This window comes from Ahaetulla prasina, chromosome 2 (assembly GCF_028640845.1).
Source record: "Ahaetulla prasina isolate Xishuangbanna chromosome 2, ASM2864084v1, whole genome shotgun sequence".
Taxonomy (NCBI): domain Eukaryota; kingdom Metazoa; phylum Chordata; class Lepidosauria; order Squamata; family Colubridae; genus Ahaetulla; species Ahaetulla prasina.
Genome location: NC_080540.1, coordinates 4,247,165 through 4,270,600, shown reverse-complemented (window position 1 = coordinate 4,270,600; position 23,436 = coordinate 4,247,165). Strand labels below are relative to the sequence as shown.

At 41.2% G+C, this 23,436-nt stretch overlaps 1 protein-coding gene across 1 annotated transcript in view; it reads left to right on the top strand.

Annotated features, from left to right (window-relative positions):
• Nucleotides 1-23,436, top strand: part of LOC131189474 (zinc finger protein 91-like) — a 47,901-nt gene that overhangs the window by 12,956 nt on the left and 11,509 nt on the right. Inside the window, 6 exon segments of the mRNA XM_058165547.1 lie at nucleotides 687-798; nucleotides 1,128-1,624; nucleotides 1,793-1,907; nucleotides 2,026-2,093; nucleotides 5,053-5,182; nucleotides 11,139-12,438. Coding sequence (XP_058021530.1) covers nucleotides 687-798; nucleotides 1,128-1,624; nucleotides 1,793-1,907; nucleotides 2,026-2,093; nucleotides 5,053-5,182; nucleotides 11,139-12,438 — 2,222 coding nt within the window.

Below are 23,436 nucleotides of genomic sequence, written 5' to 3'. Positions count from 1 at the left end.
TCGTCGAAACGTCGCCAAGACACTTCCAATTTTACACGGGAGAAAACCCGAACAACCAAAGACCTACATATATATATATGCTTATACTTCCTTATATTTCCTCATATATATGTTTATATACTATATAATTGTTTTGTGTGATGCTTATGGATATTGTTATGACAAAAATAAAAAATAAAAAAATAAAATAAAATCAGGCACTTCCCCATTAGCCCACTAGAAGGCGAAAGTCACAGCTGCCTTTCCCGAGGAGTCTGCAAAGGAAGTGACATCATAGAGCTTTGCCTCTCTAGGACGCTGCACTCGCTCTCCTTAACCCTTGTGACTCCCCCCCCCCCCCCGAGGCCGGGGCAGATCCAGATGTGACCCGGGTGAGTTTATTTTTATTTTATTTTATTTGTCACAACAGTATATATAAGCATAAGCATGAAACAACTAACAACATATAAGCGTATATATAATGAAAGGAAGCAATAGGACAGGAACGGTAGGCACTTTTGTGCTCTTATGCACGCCTCTTATAGTCCTCTTAGGAATGGGGTGAGGTCAATAGTAGAAAGTTTTTGGTTAAAGCTTTTGGGAGTTTTTCCGGGACAAAGGGAGGCGGAGGAGGGAGAGACCCACAGCAGGCCCTCCTCTGGCTTCAACTCCGGGACCCATGCTCCCCAACCGCCCTCTCCATGCAGGGGGAAGCGGAAGAAGCCGGGAAGGTGGTGAGAATCCAGGGCTCCCTTCCTGCCGGGGAAGAGTCCGAGTGTGGGGGGGAGGAGAGGCCCAGCAGGAGAGGAGAGAAACTGGGCAAGGAGGCAGGATTCGCACCAGGTTCCTCAGGGTCCCCATCCTCCGCAGCCCGGTCTGTCTCCTGAGGGGGAGAGCACCGGGGTGGCCTCTCCAGCTGCCTCCTTCCCGGCCCTGCACTGAGATGAGCCGTTTGGGGCTCCAGGCAGGTTGGGTGAAGGTTGTTCAGTGCTGAAATTCTACTTTCTAATTCTTGGCGTTTATTTTTCTCTCCATCTCAGATACAGAAACTCGAAGCTATTTGAAATCTTTGCAAGGCAAAATTTTCTCTTCTGCAAAAAAAAAAAAAAAAAAAAAGAGCGGAATAACTTGGAGGGATCAGTCCTGAGGCACCGGAAATGGTCCTGTGAAAGAAAAGACATCTGGAGACCCAGAAGAGTCCTTGGAGCCATTTGGAGTTGCTCTGCAGGAGAGAGAAAGGATGGAGACACAACCTTTGGGAAAGGAGGGAAGTGGAAAAGGCCCTTCAGCTGCTCAGCCTGGGAAGCTGTGGACAAGGACCGGACAGAAGATCCTGGAGGAGGAAACCATCCTCCCTTCAGAAGTTCAGCCCTGGAATTTCATCCAATACTGGGAGGCTGAGGGTCCCCGAGGAATTTGCAGCCGACTCCATGGCGTTTGCAGGCGATGGCTGAGACCAGAAAAGCACACCAAAGCCCAGATGCTGGACCTGGTGGTTCTGGAGCACCTCCTGTTCCTTCTGCCCCCAGAGATGGAGGGCTGGGTGAGGGAATGTGGAGCAGAGACCAGCTCCCTAGCAGTGGCCCTGGCTGAAGGCTTCCTCCTGAGCCAGGCAGAGGAGCAGAAGGAGCAGGTTGACTTGCAAGTGAGATACTTTAATCCAGTAAACTCAAAAGGGAATAAAGAATGTATTTCAATACTTTACCCCTCCTTCCCAAACTTCTCTGACATTCATAATGTTCTGAATATAAGAATCCACTTTATGCCGTGTGATGCATATTTATTCTCCTTTTTTCCTTCCTCCTATTTGAAGTGCTGCAGTGTGGAGATCAGAGATCCTGAGGGAAAGAAGAATCCATCAAATCCCCTTCAGAAGCTATTTTTCAGGAAGATCCCTTGGGAAGATCAAAGTCAGGACACCTCAGGAGGTAATTGGAGATCCTCCATTACCCAGAGAGATCCCATCTTTCTTACCTTCTTCTCTTCTGTAGCATACCTCCTCTTATTTTGTTAAATATGCATTTTGAAATTATTTTATCATTACAGAGAAACAAAGAATCAAGCTTTCTGGTTTTTATGATGGAGCTCAAACTGTGATTGAACCTCCAAATCAAGTAAGAAACGGAAAAATTATTAGACGTTTTCTCCTTTCCTTCAGGAAGTCAAGTGGGTGTGCAGAGTTTGTTCTCTTTCTATTTCCCTCCCTTGTCTGGACTGGATTACTTTTGTGATCCTGTGCGACATGGACAGGTTAATAGCAGGTTCAAGTTGCTCTCAACCAGCATAGCTTTCTCTGTAGACTCTTACGGGGACACAATTCTACCCTCAGATTCTGTTTAGGAAATGTTTTTTTAAAGACCACAGGTTAACTGGTTCTGCTAGGTACTCCTCCAACTATGAGTTTACAAGAAGTAATTTTTTAACAAGTCCTTCAACTAATAGGAATAAATGTATCACTGTAGTAGTGACTGCTAGAGACCCATTTTTTTGGTAATTCTTTGACTTGGAATTCTGCAAGGCTAATAAAAAAAAACTAAATAATCACATTGCCACATTACCATTTTTAAAAAGCCTTGTTCATGACCAGTCACGTTGTGATATGTATAATTAAGTATTGTATTTTCTTGTCATAATTCCCTGGAAGTATTCCTAACAAAAATAGTTCTGGTTTCATACCTATTCACTGTTTTGTTATCTTATTCTATTCCAATATTGTTTTACTTTGGGGCATGTCCACCATATGTGGTAATAATTTATTTACATTTCCAACAAGTTGATGAGGTATTGGGAGCATTTTAGCCAGTCTTGCTGGTGGTAGGTGCCACCTATAAACATTATATACATGTTTTCCTTGTAGGCTACAGACATCATCAATTTATAGTTTTTGTTCCATCATTTCTCCCATTTCTCCAATTCAATGTTATAACCAAAAAACATTGGCCCAGATTATCAGTTTCTTTGACTACCTCCTTCTCCATTTTATATCTCAATAAATATAAATTTTCTTAATCAATTTGTCCTTTGTGCCTTGTAAACTCTTGTCTAATTCTTGTGGTTCTTTTTGAAATCCTAAGTCTTTATTTTCCATAATATTTTGAAACCTTAGGAAGAAGGACACTTTCTCCATCTCCAAAAACACTATCGATTCTTCTAGATCTCTATTGGCAAGCACACATTTCTGTTCCATTTTCTCCATTTTTTTATCTACTTATTCCATTTTTGTCTCTGTTTTTATTCTCTGTTCGTTTTTAAGGATAGTTTGCTGGATGTTTCCTATTTTATCGTCCATTCTTTTAATATCTTCTTTCATTTCTCCCATTTCATATTTGATTTCTTCATGATTTCTTTTTGTTTGTTTCTTTTGATTATTTGCTATTGCTTCCTGTGTTTTAGTCATTGCCTCTTGTATCATCAATAGTGTGGCTTGCATACTCTGGATGTTTAGTGTTGAGCCTGTTTTCTCTGTTCCAAGCATACTCTCTATTGAGGATTTGTTTGCCGACGAAGAGGTTGTAGAGGCAGGGTTTGGAGCTGCTTTCTTACTTATCTTAGTGATAGTTGTTGTGCTCATCATTTTTCCTACCCGAAAAAGATTTTTCCAGAATAGCATACAGTATTTTAGCTATACAAGTGTCTCTTTTAGGCCTAGATATGTATGTATGTATGTATGCAAAGATATAAAAATTTTGTACACTTATTGGTTAGAGCTGATATATATCTAAAATATAAATATATAAATAAGTATAGCTATAAATATATAGATATGGACGTATATATTTTACTATAGATATAAACTCCTTAAACTCATTGCTGGGGAGTGAAGTCATTGGGGCCATTGTCTGCCCTGAGCTGCCAGCTGGGCGGCTAGAGGGGGAAGCAGCTGCGAACGGTGGGCCCCGCCAACCCTCCCCACACAGCATGCAAGGGGTCTCTTCAGGGAAAGTGAGTAGTCCCTGTGGATCGAAGGAGCACCCTGATAAGTTTTCCAGAAAAAAACATCTCAGTAATCGATGCCTTCTCTCTCAGCCAAGTCTCTGAGGCACCTCTTGCTTGCAGGAAGAGTAGGAGTAGAAGTAGGGCAGCTTAAAGCAGCACCACCTTATGCTGGTAGGCAGAGGTAGAATTCTTTTTGTCTTGTTTTCCTCCCCCAAAATTAAGGTGTGTCTTATACTCCAGTGCGTCTTATATACCGAAAAATACGGTAGTTCCATCATTTATTTTGCCTCCAGATGGTGCTCTTTTCTTCCTTATGAAACACCAATGTTCTTTTTTATTACAGTTCAAAATTATAAAAGTCCTTCAACTCTATTGAATTATAAAAATTATATCTTTATCCATTTTATCCAATTGTAGCAGCTTTGATTACCAGTCCTGTTATTTTCCGCTTCTAATCCATCCAGAAAGCCTGTAAATACACCATGTCACCAAGCCAACATTCAATCTACACGGTTATCTATTCCAATTCTTCCAGCAACCATTCTTTATATGTTTAGCCTCCAGGACTCTAAACGTTTTGGTTGCTCTTCTCTGCACTCTTTCTAGAATGTCAAGATCTTTTTTACAAGCAACCAAAACTGGATGCAATATTCCAAGTATGCAACCAGTATTGGATGCCAAGTGCTGTCTTACCAGGGCATTGCAAAGTGGTACTAACTCTTCATGTGATCTTGATTCTATCCCTCTCTTAAGGCAGCCTATGATTAAGTTGGGTTTTTTGGCAACTGTAGCATACTGCTGACTCAAGTTTAAATGATTGTCCACTAGGACTCCAAGATCCCCATTGAACTTTCTACTGTTGAGCCAGGTATCACCTATTCTATGCCTGTGCATTAAGTTTTTCTTTCCTAAAATAAGATCCTTACATTTCTCACCATTGATTCTCATTTTGTTAGCTGGGACCCAATCTGTCGATCCTTCTATCTCTTTAGCTTATCTTCTGGAGTGTTGTTATTCCTGTCAATTAGTTCTTGTCTGCAAATTTGATGAGTTCCTCTTCAATCCCCTTGTCTAAATCTTTGATGAAGATGAACAGATATTGCAAATCCTCCTGTTCTCTTTTTTCCCCGTGTTCAGGAGAGTCTTGTGTCCTTCGAGGAGGTGGCTGTGTATTTCTCTGAGGAAGAATGGTCTCAGCTGGATCCTGACCAAAAAGCGCTGCATTTGGAAGTCATGCTTGAAAACCACAGGAACGTGGTCTCTCTGGGTAAGAGTTTTCTAGTCCCCAATCAGAGAGTTCAAGAAGAGAGATTATAGTTAGTTTTTTATTAAAAAATCACTAATCACATATCGTCTCCTGGGAGGGAGAAGGTAAGGATCTGGCCTTCTCCTACTGCAAGGAAGGAAAGAGTCAATGTCTCTTTGCTTACATCAGGGGTCCTCAAACTTTTTAAACCGTGGGGCCAGTTCATGATCTCTCAGACTGTTGGTGGGGGGGTGGACTATAGTTTGATCTGCCTAATGACTGGCTGGGTGGGCGTGGCTGGTGGTCATATGGCTGGGTGGGTGTGGCCAATTTAGCAGTCCATTTTGTCTTTCTCCTTCTTAAGCTGTACTTGCTCAAAGGCATCTATTTAATAAGACCCCCCCTCCCTTAAGGGAAAAAGAGCACAAACTTTCTTGCCATTTGCCACAGGAAGACAAGTTAAAATAGGGAAGAAAATGGTAAGTGAACACTTGTCTACCCTAGATGAGTTCAAATCACCAGGAATGGATGGATTACACCCTGAAGGAACTAGCAGACGAGATCTCAGAACCGCTGAACTATATCTTTCAAAGATCCTGGAGCACAGGGGAACTGCCAGAGGACTGGAAAAGAGCTGATGTAGTTCCCATCTTCAAAAAAGGAAAAAAAAAACAGATCTAGGAAACTACAGACCTATCCGCCTGATTTGAACACCAGGGAAGGTTCTGGAAAAGATAATCAAGCAACGAATCACCAAACACCTATAATATAATATAACAACAGAGTTGGAAGGGACCTTGGAGGCCTTCTAGTCCAACCCCCTAGAAGCAAACAAAGTAATAACCAAAAGTCAACATGAGTTTGTCAAAAACAGATCATGCCAGACTAATCTTATTGCATTCTTTGACAAAGTGATGAAATTAGTGGACCAGAGGAATGCTGTTGATATAATTTACTTGGACTTCAGTAAAGCATTTGATAAAGTAGACCATAATCTACTAGAATAGAATAGAATAGAATAGAATTTTTATTGGCCAAGTGTGATTGGACACACAAGGAATTTGTCTTGGTGCATATGCTCTCAATGTACATAAAAGAAAGATACATTCATCAAGGTACAACATTTACAACACAATTGATGATCAATATATCAATATAAATCATAAGGATTGCCAGCAACAAGTTATAGTCATACAGTCATAAGTGGAAAGAGATTGGTGATGGGAACTATGAAACAATTAATAGTAGTGCAGATTCAGTAAATAGTCTGACAGTGTTGAGGGAATTATTTGTTTAGCAGAGTGATGGCCTTCGGGAAAAAACTGTTCTTGTGTCTAGTTGTTCTGGTGTGCAGTGCTCTATAGCGTCGTTTTGAGGGTAGGAGTTGAAACAGTTTATGTCAGGATGCGAGGGATCTGCAAATATTTTCACGGCCCTCTTCTTGATTCGTGCAGTAAACAGGTCCTCAATGGAAGGCAAGTTGGTAGCAATTATTTTTTCAGCAGTTCTAATTATCCTCTGAAGTCTGTGTTTTTCTTGTTGGGTTGCAGAACCGAACCAGACAGTTATAGAGGTGCAAATGACAGACTCAATAATTCCTCTGTAGAATTGGATCAGCAGCTCCTTGGGCAGTTTGAGCTTACTGAGTTGGCGCAGAAAGAACATTCTTTGTTGTCCTTTTTTAATGATGTTTTTGATGTTAGCTGTCCATTTGAGATCTTGCGATATGATAGAACCCAGAAATTTGAAGGTTTCTACTGTTGATACTGTGTTGTCAAGTATTGTGAGAGGTGGAAGTATGGAAGGGTTTTTCCTAAAGTCTACCACCATTTCTACGGTTTTGAGTGTGTTCAGTTCAAGATTGTTTTGGTTGCACCACAAGGCTAGTCGTTCGACCTCTCGTCTATATGCGGATTCATCATTGTCTCGAATGAGACCAATCACTGTTGTGTCATCTGCGAACTTCAGTAGCTTAACAGATGGATCATTGGAGATGCAGTCATTGGTATACAGAGAGAAGAGAAGTGGGAGAGCACACAGCCTTGGGGGCCCTGTGCTAATTGTACAGGTATTTGATGTGATCTTGCTTAGCTTCACCTGCTGCTTCCTGTTTGTTAGGAAGCTTGTGATCCACTTACAAGCCTGTTCCGGTACCTGTAGCTGGTTTAGCTTAGTTAGAAGAATGTCTGGAATGATGGTATTGAATGCTGAACTAAAGTCTACAAAAAGGACCCTTGCATAGGTCTTTGGAGACTCAAGATGTTGTAGGATGTAGTGCAGAGCCATATTAACAGCATCATCTGTTGATCTATTTGCTCGGTATGCAAATTGCAAGGGTCTAACAACGGATCCGTGATGGTTTTCAGGTAGGAAAGCACTAGCCTTTCAAAGGTTTTCATGACTACAGATGTTAAAGCAACTGGTCTGTAGTCATTCAGTTCCTTGATGGTGGGCTTCTTCGGCACTGGGATGATGGTAGAGCGTTTGAAGCAAGAAGGAACATAACACATCTCTAGTGATTTATTGAAAATATGGGTGAAGATGGGGGCCAATTGCTCAGCACAGACTTTTAAGCAAGAAGGAGTTATCTTGTCTGGGCCTGGAGCTTTTCCTGGCTTTTGTCTGTGAAATAGGTCCTGCACTTCCTTTTCTGTGAACCCAATGAAATGGGGTCAGTTGTAGGAGGCTTGGCTGTTGTTGGTGTGTCTGAGATGGGGGTTGTGGAGATAGGTGGCTGTAGTTTCCTTTCAAACCTGCTGTAAAACTCATTTAGGGCATCTGCCAGTTGGTGGTTATCTTCAGCCTGGGAAGGAGGTTTGCCATAGCCGGTGATATTTTTAAGAGTTTTCCACATGTTTGCTGGTTCATTTGCTGAAAACTGATTCTTTAGCTTTTCAGAGTAGCTTCTTTTTGCTGCTCTTATCTCCCTTGTTAGTGCATTTCTGGCCTGATTGTACAGCATTTTATCACCTTTTATGTAGGCTTCCTCTTTGGAATGTCGTAGCTGCTTAAGTTTAGGTGTAAACCAAGGTTTGTTGTTACTGTGTATTCGCAAGTTCCTTGTAGGTACACATAGGTCTTCACAGAAGCTGACGTATGATGTTACAGTATCTGTGAGTTCATCCAGGTCTGCAGAGGTATCTTTAAAAATATTCCAATCAGTGCAGTCAAAACATGCCTGTAGCTTTAATTCTGATTCCTCCGTCCAGATTTTCACTGATTTAATTATTGGTTTTATGGCTTTAAGTCTTTGCCTGTAAGCAGGTACAAGGTGAATCATGCAATGATCAGAGTGTCCTACAGCTGCACGTGGTAAAGACCGATAGACATCTTTTAGTGTTGTGTAGCAGTGGTCTAGAGTATTCTTGCCTCTGGTGGGACAATTGACATGCTGAAAGTATTTTGGTACTACTAGATAAAGTAGAAAAAAGTGGGTTAGGCAGCATCACCACCAGATGGATTCGTAACTGGCTGACCAACCGCACTCAACGTGTAATCCTCAATGGAACTACATCCACATGGAGGGAAGTATGCAGTGGAGTGCCCCAAGGCTCTGTTTTAGGCCCAGTACTCTTCAACATCTTCATCAATGACTTGTATGAGGAGATAGATGGGGAACTGATCAAATTTGCAGATGACACCAAGCTGGCAGGAATAGCCAACACTCCAGAAGATAGGCTCAAGTTACAGAAAGATCTTGACAGACTTGAACATTGGGCGCTATCTAACAAAATGAAATTCAACAGTGAAAAAAGTAAGATTCTATGTTTACAAAAAAACCAAAATGCACAGGTACCGTATAGGTGGTACCTTGATCAATAGTAGTAACTGTGAGAGGGATTTTGGAATCCTAGTGGACAACCATTTAGATATGAGCCAGCAGTGTGCAGCAGCTGCCAAAAAAGCCAACACAGTTCTAGGCTGCATAAACAGAAGGATAGAATCAAAAACACATGAAGTGTTAATACCACTTTATAATGCCTTGGTAAGGCCACACTTGGAATATTGCATTCAATTTTGGTCACCACAATGTAAAAAAGGTGTGAAGACTCTTTCTAGAGTGCAGAGAAGAGCAACAAAGATGATTAGGGGACTGGAAGCTAAAACATATGAAGAACAGTTGCAGGAGCTGGGTATGTATAGTTTAATGAAAAGAAGGACTAGGGGAGACATGATAGCAGTCTTCCGATATCTTAGGGGTTGCCACAAAAAAGAGGGAGTCAAACTATTCTCCAAAGCAGGGGTCTCCAACCTGGGCAACTTTAAGACTTGTGGACCCAGAATTCTGGAAGTTGAAGTCCACAAGTCTTAAAAGTTGTCAAGGTTGGAGACTCCTGCTCCAAAGCACCTGAGGGTAGAACAAGAACCAATGGGTGGAAACTAATCAAGGAGAGAAGCAACTTAGAACTAAGGAGAAACATCCTGACAGTTAGAACAATTAATAAGTGGAACAACTTGCCTGCAGAAGTTGCGAATGCTCCAACAGTGGAAATTTTTAAGAAGATGTTGGATAACCATTTGTCTGAAGTGGGGTAGGGTTTTTTGCCAGGGCAGGGGTTGGACCAGGAAGACCTCCAAGGTCTCTTCCAACTGTTGTTGTTGTTGTTGTTGTTGTTGTTGTTGTTATACTTGCCTAAGTTCATTAGAACAGCAGCCTTAGGTTCCTTAAAATAGACCATTAACAAAAGAATAAAAAAAACAGGATTTCCTTCAAAATAACTCCTGATCATATGTTTCAGATGACCACACAATAAACCAGACTGAGAACTCCACCAATAAAGACTAACTAAAAGCCCCAAGATTTGGGAAAGAGAACCACTTAAAAAGCCACTAGCATTTCTCTGAATGTACCATATATCTTTATTGTAAATTGATTTGTGATGCATTTGAAATGACTTTTTGTTACTACTTCCAGCAATATTAATCTGCATTTCTTACTTTCATTTAAAATACAGATTTCAAATTATATAAACCCCATTTGTATCATCTGTAGGCAGACAAACAGAAACACTGATTTGCTCTCTCTCTCACACACACACACACCTCAATCTGCTTTGAAAGGTAAATGTTATATATAAAGGAAACCTTGGGGACAGAAGCATCCAAAAAACCCCAGTACTTTAGAACCACTGCCGAAATTATGAATGTTGGAGCACTAAGGCCGTCCACACTTACAAATGACATCAGGGACGCTGCAACATACGCCCTACCTATTTCCCCATCCCACCCTGCCGAGACTTTCCCTTCAATGATGTAGCGAGCCAGCGGTTCCTTTGCTTGCTTTGGTGCATTTGCAGAAAATATAGGGCTAAAGTAGTGAGAGATCACGTGAGATCAGTAGCGCGAAATCTCACCGCAGTGATCTCATGTGATCTCGCACTATAGTACATTAGGCCTCTGTTCTCTGCTGAGGCCTGTACCATATCTGGCCGAAGAGCCCTTGCAAGCCAGTGAGACTTTGGGGCAGTAAAATAGCCTTTCTCGAAGCCTTCCAACCTTTTCAGTCTCTGCGTGAAGAGCGTTTACAAGCCAGTGGGAGGCTTCAAGCAAAAGATTTTGCCCCAAATTTCAGTTCTTAATAGCTCTCTGCTGAAATTAACCCACCCCAATAAATCTTAAATTCTCTCCTAATTCCTCCTTGGAGGTGTTCCCTGCTTATTCCTTCACTCAAAACTGACTTTGAATGAGATTTGAAGATAGATAGATAGATAGATAGATAGATAGATAGATAGATAGATAGATAGATAGATAGATAGATAGATAGATAGATAATTGTAAAGAAGGAGATATTTTCTAGATATTTTCAAAGCTTTCTTGACTCGTGAATAGAAATCATCATGTCTATATCACAGCACTATAGGCATGCAAAATGCAACATAGTGGAATTTTGGAAAAATTCAGAAGAAAATTTAACTTTCTACATTTTGATCTTTTTCTCTAACCTTGTTATCATTTTCATTTCTCTTTTCCTTTGAAGCTAATAATGGGCAGGAGAATCAAGATTCCTCTGAACTGTTCCAAGTGTTCAATGCTAAAGATGGAACTGAGAACTTTGGAATTCGAATGGAATTCGAAAGCCATGAGAAAAACCAGTCAAATAATTGGAATCAGGAAATCTCATCTTCCACTGATGCCCAAAAAAAGAAAATAAGGAAAAAATATATTGGGAAAAGTGTGAAGCTAATCAAAGATAAATTACATGTAAACGAACACCATTTAACCCAAAACGAAGGAGAAGATGGTATAAGGCACAACGGAAAAAATTACAATGGGACATTCATTCATTCTCTTGGAAATAACTTCCTTACGTCTCAAAAAGTGATTCACAGAAAAAAGGATCCTTATAAACATTTGGAATCTGGAAAAATTTTTGGAACAAGCAGGCAACTTACTTCCCATGAAAGGATTCAGACTGGGGAGAAACAGTGTTCAGAAGCACCTGTAGCCCTTGCAATCCAATCACTCCAGACAGCAGGAGAGAAACCATATAAATGCATGGAGTGTGGGAAAACCTTTATTCATAGCAATGGACTTAGAAACCACAAAACGATCCACACAGGAGAGAAACCATATAAATGCATGGAGTGTGGGAAAACCTTTGCTCTGAGCAATAGACTTACCATGCACAAAAAGATCCACACAGGGGAAAAACCATTTAAATGCATGGAGTGTGGAAAGACCTTTGCTCGAAGAGATTATCTTATTTCCCATAAGATGATCCACACAGGGGAGAAGCCATTTATATGTATGGAATGTGGAAAGACCTTTACTTTTAGAGGTAGTCTTATTTCCCATCAGGTGATCCACACAGGGGAGAAACCATATAAATGCATGGAGTGTGGAAAGACCTTTACTCATAGCAATGGACTTAGAAACCACAAAACAATCCACACAGGAGAGAAACCATATAAATGCATGGAGTGTGGACAGACTTTTGCTCAGAGCAGTAGACTTACTATCCACAAATGGATCCACACAGGGGAAAAGCCATTTAAATGCATGGAATGTGGAAACACCTTTGCTCGAAGAGATTATCTTAATTGTCATAGGATGATCCACACAGGGGAGAAACCATATAAATGCATTCAGTGTGGTAAAGCCTTTACTCGTAGCTATGAACTTACTAGGCACAAAACGATCCATACAGGAGAGAAACCATATAAATGCATGGATTGTGAAAAGACCTTTGCTCAGAGCAGTAGACTTACTATCCATAAATGGATCCACACAGGGGAAAAGCCATTTAAATGCATGGACTGTGGACAGACTTTTGCTCAATGCAGTTATCTTGCTTCTCATAAAAAGATCCACTCAGAAGAAAAACCATTTAAATGCATGGAGTGTGGAGAGAGCTTTGTTCAAAATGGTCATCTTACTTCTCATAAAAGGATTCATGCTCAGGAGAAAGTATGTAGCATTAGCAATCCTACTTTAGACTTACATACCAGTCCACAAAGCTTTATAGCAGCCTTTGAACAGTTTACAAAGTCAGCATATTGACCCCAGCAATCTGGGTCCTCATTTTACCGACCTGAAAAAGATTAAAGGTTAAATAAACTATGAGCCGTTCAGATCAAACTCCTGGCTGTGGGCAATTAGCTTATAGTACTGCATTCTAATCTCGGTGACTACTATAGCTTTTTATGTATATGCATATTGTGCCTTTCTGATCAAAATGAGACAAGGTAGAATCTAACAAGGTGAAATTTAAGGTGAAGAAATGTAAGATTTCAAACCTGGCTGGGAAAAACAGATTACATGAAACCTATCTCAAATACAGTAACTGTAAGGGACCTTGGGAGTCCGAATGGATTATCACTTAAATATGAGTCACCTGTATGCAGCAGCCACCAAAAAATCAAATACACTCCTTGGTTGTATAAACATTAGAGGCATAGAATCAAAAACAGATGAAGTATTAGTAACGTTTTATAAAGCCTTAATAAGACCACACGTTGAATACTGCATCCAGTTTTGATCATTACACTACGAAAAATATTTTTAGATTTTGGAAAAGGTGCGAAGAAGAGCAGCTAAGATGATTAAAGACCTGAAAACCAAAACATTTGAAGAACTGTTGCAGGATTTGGATTTGGCTTGTCTAGAGAAAAGAAGAATTAGGAGTGGCATGTTAGCAGTGTTCCAGTACTTGAGAGGCTGCTACAAAGAGGAGGAGGTCAATTTATTTTCCAAAGCCAGAATAAACAGTAGCTGAGTAAATGCATGGGTAAAATATATTTTCCTGGAATTAGGATCTTATATTTTTCTTTTTATGGTGTGCCAGGGGCTAGAAAAAACGATAAAGGTAACTTAGACAATTAATTAACAGTGTGTTTACTATGGTGTTTTCCTCAAAATAAGACTTACCCGAAAAATAAGTTGTAACATGATTTTTCATGGTGCTCGTAACTTGAGCCCTATCTGCAAAGTAAGCCAGCACAGGAGGTGGTGACCACACCTGCAGAGGCCAATGGTGTTCAGAAGCACCTTTAGCCTACGTACCCCAGTCCCTCCAAGTAGCAAATAGAGGTTGAGTTGTGAGGGTGAGGCACGCGATCTTTCCCACCATCTGTCTTTGCATGTGGAGTGTGCCTCATCTCATGGCAGCGACATCAGCAGAAGCACGGGTTTGGAGGAGGCATGTGATCCAGTCTGCTGGACACGGTGCGGAGCCGCCTGCTATTCTGTCCACTTTTGATTGCCTGCAGCTGTGATGGGACAGGTGGCTGCGTGGTGTGTCCAGCAGGCCGGATCAAATGTCTCCACCAACCCTTCACCTCTGTCTTCCTCTATTGGTGGTGCCGCTGCCGCAAGGTGTAGTCGAGCAGGGGTGGAACCACGCCATGGCCACTGTCTGCTCGCCCCCCGTCACCTAATCTCGTTCTCCAGGTCCACTGCACACACTGTTTAAGCAAAGACAGACGGTGGGACAGCAGCTGGGAACAATGGGGCTTTTCATCCCTCACCTCAGAATCAAGGGGAAGGAAAAGGAGAGCGGTTGCGGTTTTGAGAACCCAGCGCGGAAGCAAGAGTCTGTTTCTTGCAGATTTGTCCCAACTCTCCCATCCCCTTTGAACCTGGATGGAAGGCTAACCTGGGCTGAAGCACAGGAGAAAGGGGGCGAGGTGACGACGCTGTGCAGCTAAGGATGGGGGACTGTCCTGCTTTTCCATGAAACCTCTCAGGAGACATAGTGTGCAAATTTAAAAGCCACTGCTTCCAAGTCAGCAGCAGCGCCTGGGCTTTGATAGTGGGCCCATTTCATCCTTTCCCTGGGAATATCTTGATACAGCATCCCCTTGATGGCCCTTCCTCTTCCCTGCAATTTCCAGGGATGGAGAGGGGAGAGACAGGATGGGGGGAACAAACTGAAAGGGTGCCTGGCCTCAAAGCACTATGTTTTGATTTGCATGCTGTGCCCTGAGATTCTTCATGGAGAGGCGAGTGAGTCCCTCTATCATTAGCTACTGGATGGACTAGGCTGCACTGAACCAAAGAAGAATGAACGGGGTGAGAAGCTAAGGACAAAGGGCTCACCTACCTCTCCAAGAGACCTCGGGAGACACAGTTGCTGCAAGTGAGCAATTAGGATATCAAAAGGAAAAAGCAGGACTCACCTGCTACTCCTTGCAAAGCAGAAGGTGGTGAAACATTGCGAACAGCCACCCTTCCTTTGGGAAAGAGCCAGGAGGCATTTCAATAGCAGGTCAAGCCGGGTCTTATTCAGATCACATCCTGGCATGTTTTGGAAGGGGGAAGGCGCAGCTGCTATTGCCCGTGATGGGGGTTTGCACGGTGGCAGCAAGATACTGCTGGATTTATTTTTATCTCCCTTCCAAAACATGGAGGATGAGTGAGTCCTGGTTTTCGCTTTCGACACACTCATCACTTGCAGCCACTGGTGTCATCTCCCACTCCAACTCCAATGCACAACAACTGGCATGAGCAACTCTTGGGGGCTCTTGGTCCTCTTGACAGCACTGCTCTCCACCGCCCAGCTGGGCCGCTCCTGCTTGACACAGGGCCAGAGTTCTCAACAACTGCAAGACACAGACTGGGTTTCCCAGAGATTCTCCTGATCGTTCCTGGCTGCTTCTGGCAGGATTTGGACCCTTTTGAGGCCTCCTCCAATCTCTGCCCAGCCTTCACGTCAGCTGTTCCTCAGGGAAGTGAGTTCAAATCCTCCAAAGAAATTTTTTCTCCATCTCCACAGACGGCACCTAGAGAGGAAAGGAAAGGGAGAAATTGCTGCCTCTGGACCCCACAAAGCTTTTCATGGGCAAGGAGGAATTGTGAGGGCCTTTTCCCCCTAGTCCCATGTCTATTATCTCTGCCGTCTCCCTTCCCCTCAGGCGCGCCTCTGTTTCCCGCCCTTTCTACCATCCTGGCACTTTGCCCCTAATCCACCAGGGGGAACCCTCTGCTAAGAGAAGGGAACGTCAGGCGGTTCCTGATTGGTCCACTGGAGGACGAACGTCACAGCTGCCTTTCCAGAGGAGGCGGCGACAGTTGTGACGTCACAAACTATTGCCGCTCTAGGACGCTCTTCCTCCACTTAAGACCAAAGTTCTCAACAACCTCAAAGCACAGGCTGTGTTTCCCAGAGTCCTTCAATTCTGTCAGCCCGGCTGTTTCTGACAGGATTTGGACCCTTTTGAGGCCTCCTCCAATCTCTGCTGAGCCTTCAGGGCGGCTGTTCCTGAGGGAGGCGTTTAAATCCTCCAGAGAGATTTTGTTTTCCATGTTCACAGACGGTGCCTAGACAGGAAAGGAGAGGGAAGTGGAGAAAGTGCCCTAAAACAAAGCTTTTCTTGGGCATGGAGGCATTCCTCCTACTCCCATGACCATCATCCCTGCCCTTCCCTCCGATACGATCCTCTTTCCCGCGTTTTTCAGGTAATCCTGTAAATTTACGCAAAATCCACTAGGGGGCGCCTTCTGCCAAGAGAAGGGAACTCTAGAGGCTTCCCCATTGGACCACTAGAAGGCGGAAGTCACGGCTGCTTTTCCCGAGGAGGCTGCGAAGGAAGTGACATCACAGATCTTTGCCTCTCTAGGAAGCCGCACTCGCTCTCCTTAACCCCTGGGGTTCCGCAGGAGGCGGAGAGGCTGCGGGAGAATCTGGCGGGGGGAGATCCAGACGTGCCCCGGGTGAGTTGGGGGCTCTTCCCGGGCAAAGGGAGGCGGAGGAGGGAGAAACCCACGGCCGGCCCTCCTCCGGCTTCAACCCCGGGTCCCATCCTCCGCAGCCGCCCTCTCCATGCAGGGGGAAGCGGTGATGCCGGGAAGGCGGCGGGGATCCAGGGATCCCTTCCCTGTGTCCGGGGAAGAGCCCGAGTGGGGGAGGGAGGGTCGGCCTTGTGGAGGCCCAGCAGGAGAAAAACCGGCGAGCTGGAGACAGGATTCGCACCAGGCTCCCTGTCTCCTGAGGGGGAAAGAAGCGTGGCGGCCACTCCAGCTGCCTCCTTCCCGGCCCTGCTGGGGGGCACCTCGGCCTTGTGCTGGGATGAGCCACTTAGTGCTCTGGGCAGGTTGGGTGAAGGTTGTTCAGAGGCTGAATTCTACTTTCTAATTCTTGGTGTTGATTTTTCTTCCATCTCAGATACAGAAACTCGAAGCCATTTGAAATCTTTGCAAGCCAAAATTTTCTCTTTAGGTAAAAAAGAGCGGAATAACTTGGATGGATCAGAGTCCTGAGGCGCCAGAAATGAAGGAAAAGGCATCTGGAGACCCAGAATAGTCCTTGGAGCCATTTGGAGTTGCTCTGCAGGAGAGAGAAAGGATGGAGAGACAACCTTTTGGAAAGGAGGGAGCCGGAAAAGGCCCTTCAGCTGCTCAGCCTGGGAAGTGGGGGAAGCTCTGGACAAGGACCGGGCAGAAGATCCTGGAGGAGGAAATCATCCTCCCTTCAGAAGTTCAACCCTGGAAGTTCATCCAATACTGGGAGGCTGAAGATCCCCGAGGACTTTGCAGCCGACTCCATGACATTTGTAGGCGATGGCTGAGACCAGAAAAGCACACCAAAGCCCAGATGCTGGACTTGGTGGTTCTGAAGCAGCTCCTGTTCCTTCTGCCCCCAGAGATGGAGGGCTGGGTGCGGGAATGTGGAGCAGAGACCAGCTCCCAGGCGGTGGCCCTGGCTGAAGGCTTCCTCCTGAGCCAGGTGGAGGAGCAGAAGCAGCAGGTGAAGTTGCAGGTGAGATACTTTAGGGAGCTCAAAAGGAAATGATGTGTTTGAATACTTTACCCCTCCTTCCCAAACTTCTCTGACATTCATAATGTTCCGAATATAAGAATCCACTTTATGAGGACTTCCTGCGACTCCGGTTCATTGATGGCGGTCTGTTTTAGACTGCTAGCTCCGTGATTCCATAGAGGCGCTTAGACAGCGTTAATCAGCTGTCTGGCGGCTTGAAAATCTCTCCCTCGGGCAAAGAGGGAGAGGTGAGCATTCGGGCTGAAATAGAGCCCCCAGGAAAGCCCCAGGAAAATTTCTGGAGGCTTGATGGGAACATTCCTTCTATAGCCCGAGAAAAGCTCCAGAATCTGGAACGCTTCTGCCTAATTGCGGAAAAAAATGCAGCGCCCATCTCCGCGACTGAAGTGGATTTGTGATGGATTGCTAATGCGGACAGAGCAGAAACAGGAGCGTTGGCATTTGTTTGTAAGAAGATTTTAACTCCCTATCAGAATATTCATTTTTAGTCAAGATTGGAGATGAAGAAAGGAAATGGCGCTTTGTGTATTGGAAGTGAAAGTTAAGGAAATGCTTATTACAATTGTTGGCATGGAACCTATAAGAAGAATATAACAAGATATTTTTTAAATGGAATGAATAAGAATTGCTTATGATTTTTTTTTTACCTTTTTTTTAATTAGTGTTTAAGAAGAAAAGTTTATTGAATTCTTTTTTTTCTTTTTGGTAGATTATACAGTTTAAAAATGGCTCTTAAGCAAACAGAATTAACTACTACTAAAATCTTGGAAATTTCTTCAGCTTAGATATGGAAATTAAAAGAAGATATTTTTTTATTTTTTTTTTATAAAAAAGTTTTATTTTTACAATCATATCAAATAATTCATCCAATGTACAGTTATATACAATTAGTCGGGCCTGCCCAGTCACCACCCCCCTTTTTAACCTTCTTCCCTCTTCTACCTTCTTTTACTTTCCAAACCTTCCTCTCCTTCTCTTATCTACCTCCTCTCCTCCCTCCACCCTACACTCTTCTCCCTCTTCTACCCCTCTTCCTTCCTCTTCTCCTCTTTCCTACCTCCTACTCTCTCTTTTTTCCCTCCCCACCGTTCTAAAATGGCAACTGGTCAGACCCGACCCTACATTAATTATATTTATACATCTTCAATAATCCCTGTACATTAACCATCACTCCATCACTAACCTCAATCCCCCAATTCCCTTCCCCTTTACCCCCCACCCCCCACCCCGACTTCCCAGAACAAAATGCAGGGTATCAAAACTAACAATCATAATCTAAAATAATTCCTAAATTATAATCTCTAGTCTCTCCACGCTTATTCACACTCTCAATTCCCCTCTCCTTCAAAAATATATCTAATACAAATTATTTCCTAAATTTACTCATATGCTATTTGATATTTTTTTATCTGATACTTATTTTGAATATAATCAATCCACATTTTCCATTCTAAAATATATTTTTCTTGTGTATAGTCTTTCAAGTAAGCAGAGATTTTTGCCATTTCTGCCAGATTCGATACTTTAAGAGTCCATTCTTCAATTGTAGGTAATTCTTCTTTCTTCCAATATTGAGCAATCAAAAGTCTTGCGGCTGTTATTAAGTTCAGAATCAATTTAGTCTCTATAGCTGTACAATCCATAATTATTCCTAGTAAAAAGAACTGCGGGGTAAACTTAATCTTCTTTTTCAAAATATTCTGCATGATCCACCATACTTTAATCCAAAATGCTTTAACTTTTTTGCAAGTCCACCATATATGATAATAAGTGGCATCTTCACAATCACATCTCCAGCATTTAGCCTGTACATTAGGATACATACATGACAATTTTTTGGGGTCTAAATGCCATCTATAAAACATCTTATAAAAATTTTCTCTCATATTTTGCGCTTGTGTAAATTTAACATTCCTCACCCAAATTCTTTCCCAAGTTTCCAACATTATTGGTTGCTGAAAATTTTGTGCCCACTTAATCATACAATCCTTAACCAAATCAGTCTCTGAATCTATTTCTACTAATACATTATACAACCTCTTAATATGCTGTTGACCTTGATCTCTCATTTGTTTTAACAAATTATCCTCAATTTGCTTAACACCTATTTTTTGATCTAATTTCCATCTAGCTTGTAGTTGTCCATATTGGAACCATGTATAATTTTTCCCTTCTTCCCCCATCTTTTCTCTAGATTTTAATTGTAACTCCCCCTTTTCCATACAAAGAAGTTCTTTATAAGTAACTACCTCCATCTTTTGATATATATTTATATTTTCTATCATGTGTCTCGGGTTTGCCCATATTGGAATCTTTCCATCTAATTTGTATTGATATTTCCTCCAAACCCTCAATAATGCATTTCTAATTATATTATTTTTAAATATTTTATCAACTTTCTTATCATATAATAAATAGGCATGCCACCCATATAACAAACCATAACCTTCTATATTCAGAACTCTTTCCTCAGTTAAATTAATCCAATCAGTAATTAATGATAAAACAACTGCTTCATAATACAATTTTAAATTAGGCATTTTAAGACCCCCTTTCCTTATATCCTGCATTACTTTTAATTTTATTCTTGGTTTTTGCCCATCCATACAAATTTACTAATCCCCTTTTGCCATTCCTGTAATTTAATATCATTCTTAAACACCGGTATCATTTGAAACAAAAACAAAAACCTGGGCAAAACATTCATTTTTATAGCCGCTATTCTTCCCAGCAAAGATAGTTGTAACTTCTTCCAACTCTCCATTTCTTTCCATACCTTCTGCCACAATACCTCATAATTATTTTTATATAATTTAACATTTGAAGCTGTAATATATATTCCTAAATATTTAACCTTTTTAACGATTTCAAAACCTGAAGTTCTTTCTAACTCTTCTTTTTGTTGTATATTCATATTTTTAGTTATCATCTTTGTCTTTTGCTGATTCACCTTAAATCCAGATACTTTACCATACTGACCAATTATATCTTTTAAACCAGTTACTGAGTATATTGGTTGAGATACAGTAACAACCAGGTCATCTGCAAAAGCTCTTACCGTATATACTCGAATATAAGCCGATCCGAGTATAAGCCGAGGTCCCCAATTTTACCCCAAAAAACTGGGGTAAACTGGGGACTCGAGTATAAGCCGAGGGTGGGAAATGAGGCACCTACTGGTCGGCGAAACCCTCCCTCCCTCGGCCGAGAAGGCTGGCGGCTCCCCCGCCCCGCCCTCTCACTGCACCGGCAGGGCTTCCCCGCGCTAAAGCAAAAGCCCGCCAAGTTCGCGCCGGCCGGTATAATGTGAAAAAAAGAAAAAAAAAAAACTCGAGTATAAGCCGTATATACTCGAGTATAAGCCGAGGGGACGTTTTTCAGCACAAAAAACGTGCTGAAAAACTCGGCTTATACTCGAGTATATACGGTAATCTATAATCTTGATGTTTAACTCTAATTCCCTTTATTCGATCGGAACCACGTATGTTATTCAAAAGAATTTCTAAAGTTAAAATAAAAAGTAATGGGGACAAGGGACATCCCTGTCTCGTCCCTTTCTCAATTTTAAAGGTTTCTGTTAACCCACCATTTACTATTATTTGTGCTGTTTGCTTCTGATATATTGCTTTAATTGCACGAATAAAATAATCCCCAAATTGCATTTTTTCTATTACTTTAAACAAAAACTGCCAATCCAATCTATCAAAAGCTTTTTCAGCATCCAAAAAAAGGAATGCAGCTGATACTTGGTTGTTTCGTTCCAAATATTCAAGTAAATTTACGATTTGCCTCACATTATATCTCATCTGCCTACCCTTAATAAATCCTGACTGATCATTATGAATTATTTGATTCATCACTGGCATTAATCTATTAGCCAATATCTTGGTAAATATCTTGTAATCAGTATTTAAAAGTGATATAGGCCTATAATTCTCTGCTTTAATACCATCTCGATCTTCCTTCGGTATTAACGAAATAAAGGCTGTCCTCCATGAAGGGGGAACATCTCCTCCCATTTGAATTTTATTAAATAACTCTTTAAGTGGTTCAACCATCTCATTTTGTAAATTTTTATAATAAACAGCTGTTAAACCATCTGTTCCTGGTGCTTTACCGATTTTAAGTTGTTTAATTGCTAAGAAAATTTCCTCTGAAGTAATTAATTGATTCAGTTCTTCTCTTTGATTTTCTGTAAGCTCACAAATATTTTGTTGTTGTAAATATCTTTCTATCTCTGTATCATCAACCATATCCCTAGAATATAACTTACTATAATACTCTAAAAATGCTTTTTTAATCAAGTTCTTTTGATAAACTTCCTTACCCCTATATTCTATTTTATCAATCGTTCGTGATTTCTGTTTTTTCCTTATTAAATAGGCAAGCCATCTTCCTGGCTTATTGGCATTATTAAACGTATTATGTTTTACATATTGTAAATTAATTGCTACTTGATCTGCCATCAACATATTAAACTGACCTCTCAATATATTTATTGATTCTTTTATTTTACTATTTCCTGGGCTATTTATCAATAATTGTTCTTTCTTTTTAATTTCCTCTTCCAGTTCCTTTTTTTTTTTCTGCAATTTATTTTTGTAATTAATATTCATTTGTATAAGATTTCCTCTCATATAAGCCTTACTGGAGTCCCAAATCATCTCTATGGATGTCTCTTTTTTCATATTCATAATAAAAAATTCTTTCATTTGTTTTTTACATTCATTTACATTTTGTTCATATTTAAACAAATTCTCATTCAACCTCCATGATCTCCTAGCCTCCTTTTCCCGATCAAATTCAATCCAAACTGGACTATGATCAGATAAAGTTCTTGAACAAATCTTCGTCTTCTTCACTCTAGAATACAAATCATTAGTAATCAAAATAAAATCAATCCTCGAAAATGATTGGTGCCTATCAGAAAAGAAGGTAAAATCCCTCTCTTCTGTATTATGTTCTCTCCAAATATCTCTTAATTCCAAGTCCTCCATCATTTCAAAAAGCCTTTGGTAATTTACCGCTTGATATCTTCCTTAAGCTTTTTGTCTTTTGAGTATCCAACACACCATTCCAGTCACCCATTAATATATATGATTTATAATCCCAAAATACTATTCTTTTATGTAAAAACTTGAAAAAATTTTCTTGTTGTTGATTCGGAGCATAAACTCCTATTAATAATGTCTTCTTTCCCTCCAACAAGAGTTCAATAGCAATGTATCTTCCTTGCTTATCCACCTCAATTAATTTTGCTGATATATTCTTCTTTATATATATAACTAAACCATTTTTTTTCTCCAAAGAGGAGGCAACAAAATGTACTCCCAGTTTTGAATTTATCAAATATTTCTGGTCTAAAGATCTAATATGTGTTTCTTGTAAACAAGTAATGTCATTTTTAAATTGTTTCAAATAGTGAAATACTTTCCTTCTCTTCTGCGGTGAATTCAAACCATTAACATTCCAAGATAATAGTTTAATTGCCATTATCGGCAAAGGAAACTTTTGGAACACTAGCCGCAGATCACATTTTGCTTTAGGCCTTGCTCCTCCCACTGTTTCCGTTGTAGTAGTTGCCAGTTGTTGTTGTGCCTTCATCTCTTGTTCCTTGCGTTTAGCAGCAGCTCTTGTCAGCCTTTGTTCTTTTGAATCTGGACCCGTCGTAGGTATTTCCAACACTTGTAATAAATCTTCTTCCATCGCAATCTGTTCTTGAACCTGCTTCACTTCTCTTTCCTTCACTTCAGTCTCCTTTCTTCTAGCATCCAGTGGAGGAAGACTTCCAACTTTTAATGCCTCAACATAAAATTCTCTCGCTTTTCCAACTGTATTGAGACGATGTACTTTCCCTGCATAATATACTATTATACCAGTTGGAACATCCCATCTATATTCAATCTGACGTTTTTTGAGTTCATTCACCAGGAAGGCAAATTCCTTTCTAGCCCTTAACATTTTTGGTGGAATTTCCTTTAATATTAAAATATCCTGACCAGCAATCTGAATCTTCTCCCCCTTATATGAGGCTTGCAAAATCTGATTTCTCACTATT